Consider the following 15,040-nt stretch of genomic DNA (forward strand, 5'->3'; position numbering starts at 1 on the left):
GGAATTCATTTATTTAGTTTTTGTACTCTCTAAAAATAGTTAAACTTATACATCATCAGGAAAACATGGCAGGCTCTAGTAGTTGGAATATGTCACGGGTAACTCTGCATATGTAGTGTAGCTTAATTGAAGCTCCTTTAATTACTTCATTCCACCTTTTTCCATGAGATTTTATCTTGCTGAAAAGTTTAGTTTTGGTCAATTCAGGTTGAAGCAATGTACATGCATAACTAGTTCTTCTGATAAAAAAACCAATATAATCAAACAAGGTTTCTTCTGTAAGCAAGCAGAAAATTGCAGCAGATTTTTCTATTGCCGCTCCAAGTAATCAGTTTTATACTACATATTGCTGAAATAATTGCTGATGATTAAAATATTAATTGGAAACAAATTATATGCACAGAATCTCTCATGAGAGAAAATGCACCCTTATTATAATGAATAAATGTTGACGGTGGAGTTATGTCTGAAAGGCTTACTACGTGTTAGAAATATTTCCTTGAAGAAAAGAGAAAAAATGAAAATGAAATGCATTATTTACTAGGAAAATACAGTAGTTAAATAGTGTCGGTGAGTATTGGTGGTATGCACCTTTTGATTTGTCGTCACGTTGATGAAAATAATAGGATTCCTAAGTGTGATTTTGATAACATCATCACATGTGTGACCAGACCCCTAACCAACCAAAAAGGAAGGAAAAGAAAAAAAACGTTGTGTTGTGGGGTCTCTCTTAAAATTTTCTTTTGTGATTGTGCCTTGTGTTGTGAGATTCTACCACACTCTCATCAGTCATCACCCTTACATTCCCACATGCAGTAACTTTCTCACACACGAAACCAGTTAAACAAATACACAAATTCACCTCTTTTGTTTGTATTAAATTAAATTTATTGTGGTACATGTGAGGGGACCATCAGTCATCAAAATAATTTAACTAGTGGAAATTATGACACTGCAAACGACAAAATGTTAGAGAAGGTACTTAACTTTTGCTTAGGATCAAGTTAAATTAACACTGTTAATTTTGCATAGAAACGTAGAAAACCATGCCCAAAATGCCAGAGCAGAACGTATTAAACAACTACAGTACTTGGTATATTTACATACTTGTTTGTATTGAAGAGGAGCATTGGCCAAATTAAGGGTGCGTTTGTCTGATATTCTGGCACCGTACTTGTAGCTACCTCGACAAATTGCAATTCCTTTATGCCTGCATGGATGCAATCTCTGCACAGAATAGGAAAAAGAGAGAAAATTACTCCAATTCAACAACAAGTACACTGAGTAGTTCACACTCACACACTCTGACTATGAACAAGGACAATAACAACAAGATATTTCTATTATTATTTGCATGTTGTCATGTGAGTGCGAGAGACTACTTACTAATGACTTTTAGGGTGCCTCGGTAAGAGTGATTAGAGATTTTAGGGAATCAAATCAATTTCTCTCAAAAGTGTTCATCCCTAATCATTCAACCCCACCATATTTACCTTCCCTTTTACTTTCCCTCATAATAAAAAAAAACACCTCACTAATGATCATCTAAAATATTCGCTGAATGCCCAATTTCGTCTCAGAAATGTAAGTGTCGGACAAGTTCGACTTTGAAGAAGGAGATGACCCCACCATCCCTAATAGTGTTAAGTATCAAATGTCAGTCAAGTTAGTCCTTATGATCATATAAAACGTCGATCACGAACTGTATTTACTTCTTCTTGAGTCCCTTACATGAATGAAATTCAACCATCACTAGTTAAGAAAGAAAAAGGAAATAAAGAAAAGTGACCAACCACTCTTTCTTCCTAGTTCCTACATCTTCTTCTCATCTCTTTCTCTCTCTCAATTGTTGCTTTACAAAGGGATCCCAATGCTGTTGCACCCCACCAACCGCCATTGCTTCAGACAGAAGCCTCTTATCCATTATCCACCTATGACCCCATCATCAAAGTACTGATTACTAGAAGAAATATAAATTGGAGATGGAAGTGAGTAAAAGAAGAGGAGGAACCAGAGGGAGTGTAGTTGCAGGGTCTGTGTGGGAGAGCAGAATGAAGAGTGATGAAGTTAGAGGAGGATTCAAAGTTTTCAATGCAGATGAAAATGGTGAAGAAGGAGGTGGAAATGGAGGTTCCAGATTCAGAAGAACCTCAATTGGAGCTGGAGGTGCTACTGTTGCTTCTTCTGGGAAGAGGAAAACTTGGAAACCAGAGAGCTCTGTTTCTGAGGGTTTGGATAAGAACAGGGGGAAAACAGAGATCCAGAAGAATTCTGATGAACAGTGTAAGGAGCTGAGCATTTCTTCTTCTGATGGAAATGGAATCATGAAGAGTCCAATTCAATCCAGAAAGAATGGTGCTTCTTCTGCAGATAAACTTGGGAGGAGTCCAATTCAGCTCAGGAAGCTGAGATCTAATACACAGAAGGGTGTGGCAGAGCTTGGCAGAGAAGGTGCAGGGCAATTGAGGAAATCCAAATCAGATTCAATCAAGAACAATGATGCTTCTGGGTCTGCTAATAATTCAATTCAATTGAGGAAGGTGAAATCTGAGGTGGATCAGGTTCCAGATGAATCAAGCAATGGGGTTGATGGATCGGATGGTGGGTGTGAGACTGAGAAGATTGAAGTTGAGGATGAGGTATTGAATGATGATGATGAAAATTGCAAGGATTTTGATGTGTGCCAAGACAAGGTGATATCAAGCAATTCAGACAATGCAGGTGTGGTCCTAAGTTTACCTGAATTGTCGGTTCAGGTTGGTGGTGATTCAGATGATGTTTCTGTTGATGAAGAAGATGAAGAGTGTGAAGAGGAGGAGATGGAGGAGGAGGTGGTGGTGGAGGATGAGGAGATTGAGATTGAGATGGAGGAGAGCTTTGATGTGAAGGAAATTAGCATTCCAGAATCCAAGGTTGTGAAGGAACCAGAAAATAGTAAGGTTTCTGTGAATGAACCAGACAAGAAGATGGTTATTAGTGAACCAGAAAACAAGAAAGTTGTCAATGAACCAGAACCAAAGAAGGTTGAGAATGAACCAAAACCAAAGAAGAATGTGATAGAATCAGAACCTAAGAAGGTTGTGAGTGCCCACATGCGATTTCATCACAGAAATGAAAGAAAACCAGTTTCTGTCCCAGTTGCATTGAAGCCATCTCCAACAGTTAGAAGGAATTCCACAATTTACCAAAATTTCTCTGAGCCTAAGTCAAGTAAGGACTTTTTAATTGTTCTTTCAATTTTTCTTTGTGCTTTGTCCTAATTTTAACCTGTGTGTGTGGCTGATCTTTATGGTTCAGTTCCAAAAGCAGAAGAATACTATGGTGATTCAGTTCCACCTTGCTTTCCACAAACTCAAAGCAAACTGCAGAGTCTAGGTAATTCATCTACATTTCATAATTATGACTTATGAGAGTGAGAAATTTGATGGTAATACTTCATTCAAATTATAGCATTAATTCTTTATATATATATGACTCTCCTCTTCAGTGGATTTAATCATGTGGAGAGATTTTTCAAGATCAACATTTATCTTTGGGATTGGAACATTCCTTATATTCTCATCTTCTTATGCAAAGGATATCAATCTCAGGTTAGAAAATCAAACTAAATGCTTATCTAATTATCAACATATTATATACTTTGGCTGTTGCAGAAGAAACCCCAGAACTGAAGTTTTTCTATCCTTGCTTCTGCAGTCTTATTTCTGTGATATCCTATATAGGCCTTGTCTATCTTGCAGTTATCTTCCTCTATAGAGCCCTAATTTGCAGGTAAGAACCCAAACTATTGAAAAATATGATTACAAGATTATTATCTTTCTGATTCTCATTTTGGGATCAAATTAACTAGGGGAGTCATAGAAGTAGAGGACTCAAATTATGTGCTGAGAGAAGATGATGCAATATGGATGCTAAGATTGATCCTCCCTTACTTGAATGAATTCTTGTCAAGACTAAAAGCCTTGTTTTCTGGAGATCCTGGCACCACAATAAAGGTGATTTTCTTCTCATTGATTGTACAATTTTGGTAGCCTAAGAAGAACACCCCCAAACTTAATTTTGGCAATCTTGTACAAAATGCAGCTGGCAGTTCTCCTCTTTGTTTTGGCTAGATGTGGAAGCTTCATAACTATTTGGAAGATGGCCAAATTCGGTAAGTTCCGAACGGGTTAATTAAAGTTTTAACTGTATGAAAAGGATTCATAGTGTCCTTAAAGTGAGGGTGCCTAAAGCCTATTCCATTCCTAAACAGACTAGTTTTTGGCATTTCAGTTCAGTTCTTTTGAAACAGACAACAAACAAGAAGTTAAAATTTCAATGCAAAGTTTCTTACTTTTTGCATTACTTGCCAGATGATTGAACAGAAAATTGCATCTTGCCCCCCACCACATCCATTATCACATTTCATTTTCCTTGGTTATTTAGTTACTGAGTGTGCTACTTTCAGTTAATTGATTAATTACTGACACATGGTTGTGCTGTGCTCAACTGCTTCAGGCTTCTTTGGTGTTTTTACCGTACCAAAGATCTGCTCTTCCTATTCTGCACAGTTAACTGCATATGGTATTTCCCTGATTTTGATGATGCTTTTTTTTTCCTAGCTATGTAATGCCAGAGCTATGACATATACCTTTAAGCTTGTAAACAAACACAGTACAGTTGAAGTGTGTAGAGGTGCTAAATGCAGCTTAAGTATGAGGGAAACGTTTGACTAGTGCTTGCATAGGCCCACAATAGCTGATCGTGCATACAATATTGATGCAAGTTAGAAACGGCTCCTAAGTTTTCTGCACATATGGCTTTATTTTATTTCATTTTATCTTGTGGGATCTCCAATGCATCATTATGTAGATCTAGCAGTGATTATAATTATAAACAAAGATTAATAGTTTAATATGGTTCAATTATACCTTCTCCATCGACATAATCAAACTCTAAATCTAGAATCTGCTTTGAGATTTTGTCTCTATGGATTTTTAATGCTTGATGAAGGTAACTGAGACATAATTAAATGCATCACATGGGTGAGAGCATCTCTTGTGTTTCTTTATTTCTGACATTTATGCGCTCGTTACTTACTAGTATTGGATCTCTTCATATCACAGTATAAGGGAACACAATTGTGGGATCATAACATAATGGTCCTGCACATCTCTTGTGGTCCCAATCCCAAAGTCCCACAAAGTCCAAACTTAAGAAATTGTGTGTTCCTCTTCCTTATCTGTTACCATGTCCTAGAAGGCTAAAATCTAATCCTTCTCTATATGGGCATCATTACTTTATGTCATGGTGTGAGTAAAACACATAAGTATAAGCGAATGACACTACATCTTTCACTCAAAATCCTAAATTGCACTTTTTTTTTGTTTATGACATGTAGCAAATTTTTGGATTCGTCGATTCCGGGATGCATGGGATTCATGTACTCACAAGAAAGCCGTAGCTCTTGGAATCTTTGGACTTGTATGGAATTTGTCATCAGTTGTTGCTCGCATTTGGGCAGGTAAGTGCTGCAACTTCAAATCAATTTGATTAATTTTGAGTCTTGGAATTAGACTTAATTAAATATTTTCTGTTTGATATATGTAACATTTATTTGTAGTAGCTTTGATTGATTGATATGTTGAGCCTTGCACATACTCACAGCAATGAATGGTGGTGTTATTTTGCAGTCTTTGTGCTATTTGTGGCATTCAGATATTATCAACAACACTATCTGGTGAGAGATGAGTGTGTGGAGGATGAAGCAGAATGTGATGAAACATGGCAAGAACCAGTTGGAGTTAGACAGAAACAAGGACGCGCAGCAAACATTGTTGGTACCAATAAAGTAAAGAAAGGATTCTAAAGGGGTGTGTTGATGGTGGTGGTACCACATTTTTAGCAGGCTTCCCCAGTTGCATGCACCCTGCCATGTCCCTCCCTTTAAAGCCTTTTATTTTTTTTCTTTTCACATTAAAGTGTCTCTCTTTCTCTCTATATATATAGTTCTCTGCTGTAAATTTTCTTTAGTTATCATAAAGGTAAATTTAGTTTAATTAACAAATCTGTCAGGGTTCAATAGGAAAGGGGAATAAGGGTTTGGACTTTTGTGTTCTTATAATTAGCATTTAGTTATAGTAATTTGTTTTAATCATGGTGCTAATTCTCAAACTTGGTTGTCTGTTTCCATCCATTGTAGCATCACAAAGGGGAAAGATAATGAAACGGTTGAAAGCAAGTAGAAACAAGGTTGGCAAACACCAAATGAAAGCCAAATTAAACACTTGAGTTGAAATAAATAATTGTAATTAAGAACTTTATTTGGTATTGATTGAGAACTTTGATGAGCAAAGCATAAGGTGAGTGTAATAGACTAATCGAGTAATCGGGGTCATTCTTAAAGTGCGATACACCATAATTTTTTTATTTTAAAAAATGTGTGTTTGGATTCTAGTTGAATTAATTTAAAAGCATTTTTCATCTCAATTCATAAGAATTTCGTTCATTTTTTATCTCAAATATCTTGAAGGGAGCACATAAAAAAAACTAAAGGATGGAAGGACGGAATGAAAGTTGTGAAGAAATGGGCTCATGGGAGCCTTTCTTGGGCCCTATAGATGATCTTCAAACCTAGCAGGCTAAGGAGGGCCATAATACATATAGGCCTGCCAATGGTGTTGTTTACTCTCAATATGGGCTTCTAAGGCAAGGACATAGGTTTGACTTTTGAGAGGCTGTTGGGCCCTTTTCAAAGAGTGATAGCACAAATGGAACTCCAAGAAAATAGTGGATTGAGTCAGACAAAAACAAAGTTAAACAGAACATTGTTATGACCAAAAAAAAAAACAGAACATTGTTAGCATTTTTCTAAATGAAGCAGGTGAGCAACAAATTTCTAAACATACATAATCTAACTTATTTTCCGTGTACTCTTCTCCCAATATTCCACACTGATGGGAAACAGAAAAAACTAGCTAGAATCCACTTAATTAAACTTATCCTGAACAGCTCACATTAGCTAATTTACTAGTCTGAAGGTTCACCCCAAAACTATATACCTAGTATACTAATTGAGTTAGGGATTTAATGGGCGCAAGAGGATAAATCGGGAATCATCACATTGGGCTTACATGAGCACATTAAAGTAGATTGGACACCACATTTTTCACCTAAAACCTTAAGAAAATGGGTGTATGGGTCAATGTGAAACTTCTTTACAAGTGTGAGCCATGATCGCACTAACCATCAGCTCTGATACCACTGATGGGCCATCACATTGGGCTTGCATGAGCAAGCCAAAGTAGATTGAACACCACATCTTTCACCCAAAACCTTAAGGCAATGGGTGCATGAGTCTTCTTACTTATAAAGTGTTCATCACTCCTCTAATCTTCCAGTGTGGTACTTCTTTACTCACATTTAACATCCCAACATGATTATCCACATCGATCTCTTGTCAAAACACATACATGTATCGATGGATTAGTGAATGCTCTAAACATATTATCAATACTCCACTTACATTGAATTCCATGATCTACCACCACACACAGAAAGCAAATTTGGAGATAAGATAAGTACTTAATGTGAAGTTGAGACTTCACAACTTGCATTGGGTAATTAATTCCTTTGAAGGAAATACTTTATTTGTAAATGTTTTGCCGTTTTTAGATTACAATGAGCACAGATTACGTTTAATTTGCACAAACATTGAAATAAGGCTTTTCCCTGAAGTTGCTAGAAGCCTAGAACAAATCCAAACATGCACATGGGAGATTGTCATGTGATAAATAAGTTAAGAACATTACGTGAACTAATTTTTAATGAAATTGAATTGAAAAACCATCCATGAAATTTTCACCCTTTCTACGTCCTCCACCTAGCTATACCAAACTTAAATGATAATGAAGTTGATAACTATGTTAGAAAATTTTGTACATGATTAGGTCTCACCAATTTCTTCTTTTTCTATGTGGCCACATTTATTATGTTTTTCTTACATGTAAATATCCACCTATTGATGCCATTTGGCAAGGACAAAGGATTAGCTTATCATAATTAGACTTGTCACTAACCCAAGACTCTTTTGTTCTTTTAAACCCAAAAAGCATGCAATAACTGAAGTTTTCTTTTGCCTAATCAATTGAGGAATGGAAAGCTTGTTGATTGCCCAAGTAACCTACCTTATTAATGGTCCAAGTTCTGTGATATTAATCAAGATTGAAAACCAACAAAACAATCAGTCGGTTTCATGGCAATTTCACGTGGTTAAGATATTGATGTTTTGGTTCCTTAGGAAACAAAAATCACTTTAATCAGTGCCCTAATACGCCATAGAATCTTCTCGATACACTCTCGCTATCTCATTGAGAGACTAAAATCTTACGGCTCCTTCAGAATCATGATAATTCAATAGATTAATTATTTAATAATTAATACTATTTAAATGTTACAAAATTTCGTTAAACTCTCGGGTTGTCTAAATAACCCATGAAAAACTTTGAGTTAAATAACTCATCATCCAATCACATTAAAGATAAGTGAGTTAGAATTTCTATATTTTATTTAATAATTTATTTAGAAAAATTCTATTGGTCCATTATGTTGTGGATTAATAACTCACATAAGTCATTTAGATAACCCCTAAACTTACACGTAATATAGATCCTGAGTTACCATCTCATGATAACTCGATTGAGAGGAAGAGTCCACTTTAGAGCCTAATAAACCCGATTTAGAGGGTTGTGTACCTCTTGAATTACCACATGCCACCTATAATTTCAAGGAGAAGAACTCATCTTATAGCCCAATTAGCACACGTGTTCAAGGGCTTGAAGAGTTGTGTACCTCTCGGGTTACGACTTGCAATAACTCCGTCGAGAATAGGAGCATAAACTTGTCAGTGTCCCAAGCTACCACTTAAGATGACCCAACCCTAGGAAATCGATTAGTTAGCAATTTAACATGTGGAAGCCCATTGGTCCGACTGATAATAAGTAGCCGCTGATAACCCCCAAAGTAATTAAGCCAATCATGACCACACAATATTTCATATGTAATGAACCACATAAGCCAATCATGGCCGACAAAAGAAATGACTTATAACAAAGAGCATGAAGAGATCATCTTCACTCGAACGTTGATCAACACTTGTACTTGGTAACTTAACGACCTAACTTGAGACCTCCAGAATTTAGGATAAACATATTCTTTTTGTAACAAAAAATGGTAGAACGAAGAGAAAACACCTTTAAACTATCAGACAGAGCGCCAGTGGCATGCTGGAGAGGCCAGCACAGACTCACTCCTAGCTAGGTATGAGCGTCAGGGGATATCCCCAAAGATGGTTGCCACCAATTAAGAATTTACTAACCGCGAGGAATTCCAACCCTCAACCTATAAAGAGGTGAGAGTTGAACTCAAAACCTAAAGTCAGTTGTGTCAACACATGTTTAATATTTAAACAAGTTAACAACTAGTTTTATATATGTTGGTTGCCTAAGTCATAGCACAACCTTTCTCCTTAACAAAATCAGGTTCTTTATTGAGTCCAATAGTATTGTAGTGTGATTTATATAGCTGAAATCACCTCATGAGATAAGTATTTTTTGGCGTTATATATCATCCTCACGTACAATATATATATGTAAAAATCTTATTCCAATATAATCGATAGTGAGATGAGTGCGGTGTATAGATTATTTAAGTAGTAGTACTATAGTATTGCAAATTAATTATCAATTCGGGAGAGTTGAAATCGAGTGGTCAAAATTCGATAGCTTATCTAAAAGAAGAACAAGATAAGATGTACGAATTTGTGTGAATTGAATGCCTCTTTATCTCTACGTGGTATTCATAAAATGCATGTACGTACTCTATCTATGTTACACTTGTCATTTGAAGATTTTCCCGACGAGTAATAAGTGATCGATGACTTTCATTGATCAACAGTACATAATTTATTAATTTTGTATTGTAGTAACGTGCTCTCTTGTGGGAAATTTTTCCCAAGTGTTGCAGGTTGAATAGGGACACCTGGCAAATATTTCCGTTAAGAGTCGTTAAGTTATTAGAGACAAGTCATTATCGTTACTGGAATGAGTGAAGGATAGCAAGTGAGTGGGACCAAATTTGTAATAAATGAAATTACAAATTTTAAGAATCGTTAATTAGTTGAAGCTAGGAAGGCTACATATGATGTGATGTGAACTCGTGATTAATTGAGAGCCAGAGACTCTTCGTTGAAGAAGACACTAGTAATATTAAAGAGAAGAAAGAAGAGGAAAAGATGAAGAAGAGGAGCAGGATGTGCAATCATATTGGGAAACCAATTATCAAACCATGATAACGTGTAATAATTTTTTTTTGGAAAGGATAACGTGTAATAATCTTATACCAAGTGAATGTTTGTTCAGATGTTGGACGATGGTTGTTTGATTGATAGTGCAAGGAGCTAGAAAGGCAATTCACTATTTTTCAGAAGCTATGGTTCGATTATTGACTGGATGGTGTGAAGAAAACACTTGTGGCCGAAAATAACTTAGGGAAGCAAAATTTTGTGAGACGATTTTTTACAAAATTAAGAACCTGAAACATGTTTAAGCATTTCTTAATAATAACATGAGCTAATGTTATTAGTACCAATCATGTTGTTGATAAAAAAGCCATGGGTAAATTAAGAAGCCTATAATTTCCAAAGGCAAATAAATTTTTGGCAGTTGGCAGGCGCATGACCAATAGAACTACCCAAGATGGCGACTACACGAGATGATGCATGTTTGGATATCAAATTCTAGGACAGGATAGGTTTGCCTAAACAACTCGTTACTAAGACGAAGCAAAATGCCAATAATCTCAATTCTCAAGTCTCATATGAGCTATATGAAGACAAGCAAACAGGTCACTGAGTTAATAATTTCACATGGTGCATCTTGATCTTATAGTCTTCATCTGCCGTTTCTGGTTTCAAATCCCATCATATGCCAAAAGAATATTTGACAGTCAAAACTATATGACTAACTACACCAGGAACAAATTTCCAATCATACATATATACAACTTGAGGGTATAGAGATGTATTTTGTCCCTCTTTTTTATTTGAATTTCAGTTTACCTAGTTTAGTAATTTTACAAGGTGCACACAGCTTTGCACACATTTAATCCATTTAATCATGACTAAACGTACGATTAAGTATAATTTTAATAAATATTAAAAAGTGGAAATACCGAAATATTTCCTTTTAATGAGACACATTCTCATATTATGGCCATAATAGTGGGGGAATTTTGTTTGTTTTGAGTTTTCTGGTGTTCCCTCTTCATGAGAGACATATTCTCATGAAGCTTTCTTAATTTAATAATATGTTCAGCTTAAAAAGAATAAACCGACATATTCCCTTTTTTATTTTGGAGAGAAAATTTTAATCTCACATTGGTTACCTAATACCTAAAGCAGTAATTACCACATCCAACAAAAACATTTGTCTTATGTGGCATCATTGTGATAATTTTTTGCTTTTTGCAACAGTTCAAAAGTGTGGTCATCGACATGAAAAAGTATTTTCTAAAATTTACGCAACAGTTTTTGACGGTCTCATTTTCAGCATGTTACCTCTTTTTGGCAAAGTTTCTCGTACACTATGATAACACAATGAAGAATGTAATGTATTAATGTGTGGAATATATAACTGATATCACGTAATAACTATCCATATTATAAAATACGGAACATGTTAGGGGGACTCGTAAAAATAGACATAACTATGAAATTTGTTTTTGAAACATTTTCAATTTTTATGTCTACTTTTACGAGTTCCCCTAATATGCACAACTTTTTTTGTTGTGCAACATTACACGTTTTTTCGTTTTTTATATTAATAAAATTAATGTCTTTTTACATTTGGCCCCAAATTATGCAATGTACTGAAAATGACTCGTGAATGTTTTGTTAGTTATGTTAAAACCCCAATATTCTCCTTAGCTTCCCCTCTACCATCTCTATTGTTCTCCGTCGAACCGCACCTACACTACCAACTACACGAACACAACGACATGGTAGATGACACTCAATCTCATCAACGACCCCACTCTCCCAAATCTCATAGTGATCACCCTCTACTGTGGTTTGACTCATAGTGGCGGAGAACGAAGCAATGGATTTCTTCGAGGGGTTCATCGTTCACGGTGGCAGAGAGTGAAAAATGTTGTAGTGACATCTTATGATTCGAAATTTTGACATTAATGGAGACTAATTCTTCTTTTATTTTTCTCCTTTAGGTTTTCATCTTCTTAGAGAGATCCTTTTTTTCTCTCTCGTGACTCTACTTGTGCTTTGTGCTAATCGCTGCCACAATCTCCTCCCGTCATCTCGGCCTCGCCACTCGCGTCATTTCACCCTGTCGGAGCCACCATCCTTTTTGTCGCTCCATCAACACATGCCTCGTTGTCAGTTTGATCTCTCTATCTCTCTTTCTTCTCCTCCATAACCCTCTTCTCTTTTGTGCATAAAATTTGGATCTTTCTACATTTTTCCAGGGAATGGTATGGTGGTGAGGAGGTGGAGGAAGGGAGGGTTGGTGATCGGCGGTGGGAGGAGATATGGCGGTGGTAGAGTTCCTCTTCTCTCTTTTGTGCATCATGAAGTCGTTCTTTACTGTCTAGATCTCCACCGTTTTTCTTGCAAACATACTTCACAATGCTTGGAGGCAGTGACAGATTTAGGGGGTGACTAGCCCATGCCATAGTCACCCCCAAAATCTTGGTTTTCTTCACGTATAATGGGTAAAAAAATTCATATGGCACCACCCTAAAACTATAAAAATATTATATAGGGTTAATCCTCAAATTGGTCTCTTTCTTTGTTTCACCGTATGAGGTAGGTCCCTCGCCAGATTTTTCTTTTAGCAAAAAGACCTCTATTTTGTAAAAAGACTGCACTAAGTCCTCACCTGAACCCGGAGCTCTGATGAGTGATGACATGGCCTGCTGAATGTGTTAATGAGGCTTACGTCAAATTGTTATTATTGTGTACTTTTAACCTTTTTTTTATTTTTTGCAGTCACGGTAACTAATTTTCACTTAGTTATTTACAAGATTATTTATATTATTTTAATTTTGGCTTAAGTATGTTATTGGTCCCTCTAAAATTAGGGTCTTTTGGTTTAGGTCCCTCGAAATATATTCTTTTGGTACCCTTATTTTGAAAATAATATGGAGGGATAAGTCCCTGCCCTTTAGTCCTTTACCTAACAGACGCTGACGTGACATATTTTAGAGGGACCTAAACCAAGGAACTATGATTTTAGAGGGACCTACACCAAAGAACCATGATTTTAGAGGGAACTAAACTCAATTTTTATAATGTCTTAGGTCCCTCTAAAATCATGGTTCTTTGGTTTAGGCCCCTCTAAACGACGTAAGTGACGGTCGGGACTGAAACCTCAATATTATTTTGCATTTAGGGGTGTATGCCAAAAGAAAATATTTAGAGGGGCCTAAACCAAAAGACCCTAATTTTAGAGGGACCAAAAACATATTTAAGCCTTTAATTTGTTAGATATGCTCAAAGTGACTTTTTAGATATAGCTTCGTTTAAGAGTTTTTATCTCTTTCACTTTCACATTTATCTTTGAAACATATATCAGCGCACTCTTTTGATTTTTTCTTTGTGTTCTACCCATGCCACTATTTTGAGTGCTAGTTTATTATTTGGAGAAGCAAGTTGTTGTTATTCTCCTTTTTTTTATTTGTTATGATGTTACTGTTCTTCCCCGCTTAAAGATAATGCTATTGGATTTTCTAATTTCTTTTGACATTTTGTTACCGGTCTAGTGAGGATGAGACGTATATGTTGATTCGTATCCTTTGTGTAATCTACATAAATACATATTATATAATTAGTTACACAAATTATGCATGTAAGAAATTGATTTTTCTTAAATATCACAACACTTTAATTTTAGCCGTCCTCAAGTAAATATCCTGCCTGCGCCACTGCTTGGAGGCAACAAAAATCAAAGAAATTCTTGGCTTTGTGTTGGGCAACCTATTGGCTTGAACTATTTTGAGTTTTGTTAAAGAGTAGTTTGTTTATGATTAATATGAGTAATATAGACAATTCCACTTTTAATATTTTCAGATTTATTGTTTGTCATTTTTTTATCAATAATTTATTTTTGTTTTCGTCATGCATGCATATGGTTTGTCTGTTGTCACATCCTGTATCTACATCCTCCAACACAAAGACAAATACGTACATAATCTCACTATTTTTTGGTTTTCGATCTCATGAATGTGATAACAAAAATTAATGCACGCAGTCTTGATGTTTTTTTTTTTAAAAAAAAAGTAGCATGCCCTAAATATTTCGAAAAGACCAAATACTCTCAATTAAAATTTAACACTATAATTTTATGAGTCTAATATTTATTATTAGGATCTATAGGTTTGACAATTTATTATCATGTGAAGGAGCCCGCCCGGCCCAACACTAAATGAAGCCTAAAGCCAACTTTAAAGTGTGACAGTTTTGGAGCCTTTTTGACTTAGTATTAATGTTTGGATTTTTGGGTCTTTTTTACATAGTAAAAAAATATTTTTTTAGGCTTTTTTTCAGAAGCTCATTTTTTTTAGAGTCCTAATGCCCTTGTTTAGGTGGCTTTACCATTAGGCCGGCTGGCCCTGGAAGGAGGTTGTTGTTGTTGGGTGGACCTCCTCCGATCTCCTCAATTGCCGGCCTATAAGCAGCGTCCATCAGCTGTGGCGACTTATATAGTTACAAGAGGTATTCCAAGACTGTATTGGTATGAAAGTATATGATTTGAGAAGTGCTTTGATTTTAAAATTTGACCGGCATTGCTCATAATAAGATGCATCTTCTATTTAAGAACTTAACTAAAAAAAAAACTCAAAAGTCAAATGTGCTTACATTTGAGCAACTTTTGGATGAGTTACCTAAACCCTAAACCCTAAAGAAGTTTTCTCAAGAAACGCGTGAATGATGGCAAAGTGTATGTGTTGGACAAATTCGTGTTGTTATCATGACGTAAGTCATCAGATT

At 35.8% G+C, this 15,040-nt stretch overlaps 1 protein-coding gene across 2 annotated transcripts; it reads left to right on the top strand.

Annotated features, from left to right (window-relative positions):
- The first annotated feature begins 1,694 nt into the window (after positions 1-1,694).
- LOC130722661 (reticulon-like protein B21) lies at positions 1,695-6,153 on the top strand. 2 transcript variants are annotated; one of them, XM_057573468.1, is made up of 9 exons: positions 1,701-3,210; positions 3,298-3,375; positions 3,488-3,590; positions 3,697-3,771; positions 3,851-3,995; positions 4,084-4,153; positions 4,498-4,563; positions 5,381-5,503; positions 5,673-6,153. In XM_057573468.1, the coding sequence occupies exons 1-9, from the start codon at positions 1,983-1,985 to the stop codon at positions 5,846-5,848; spliced, it is 2,064 nt and encodes a 687-aa protein (XP_057429451.1). In that variant the 5' UTR covers positions 1,701-1,982; the 3' UTR covers positions 5,849-6,153. The 2 variants fall into 2 exon arrangements, with proteins under 2 accessions (XP_057429452.1, XP_057429451.1); XM_057573469.1 differs by lacking the exon at positions 4,498-4,563 and having other exon boundaries at positions 1,695-3,210.
- Positions 6,154-15,040: the final 8,887 nt, after the last annotated feature.

The sequence above is a fragment of the Lotus japonicus genome, chromosome 6 (assembly GCF_012489685.1).
Source record: "Lotus japonicus ecotype B-129 chromosome 6, LjGifu_v1.2".
In the NCBI taxonomy this organism is placed as follows: Eukaryota; Viridiplantae; Streptophyta; class Magnoliopsida; order Fabales; family Fabaceae; genus Lotus; species Lotus japonicus.

Coding starts and splice junctions, on each gene's coding strand:
- LOC130722661 (XM_057573468.1), top strand. CDS start 1,983: ATGGAAGTGAGTAAAAGAAGAGGAGGAACCAGAGGGAGTGTAGTTGCA. Junction 3,996..4,083: donor ATCCTGGCACCACAATAAAG/GTGATTTTCTTC, acceptor TACAAAATGCAG/CTGGCAGTTCTCCTCTTTGT. Junction 5,504..5,672: donor TGTTGCTCGCATTTGGGCAG/GTAAGTGCTGCA, acceptor GTTATTTTGCAG/TCTTTGTGCTATTTGTGGCA.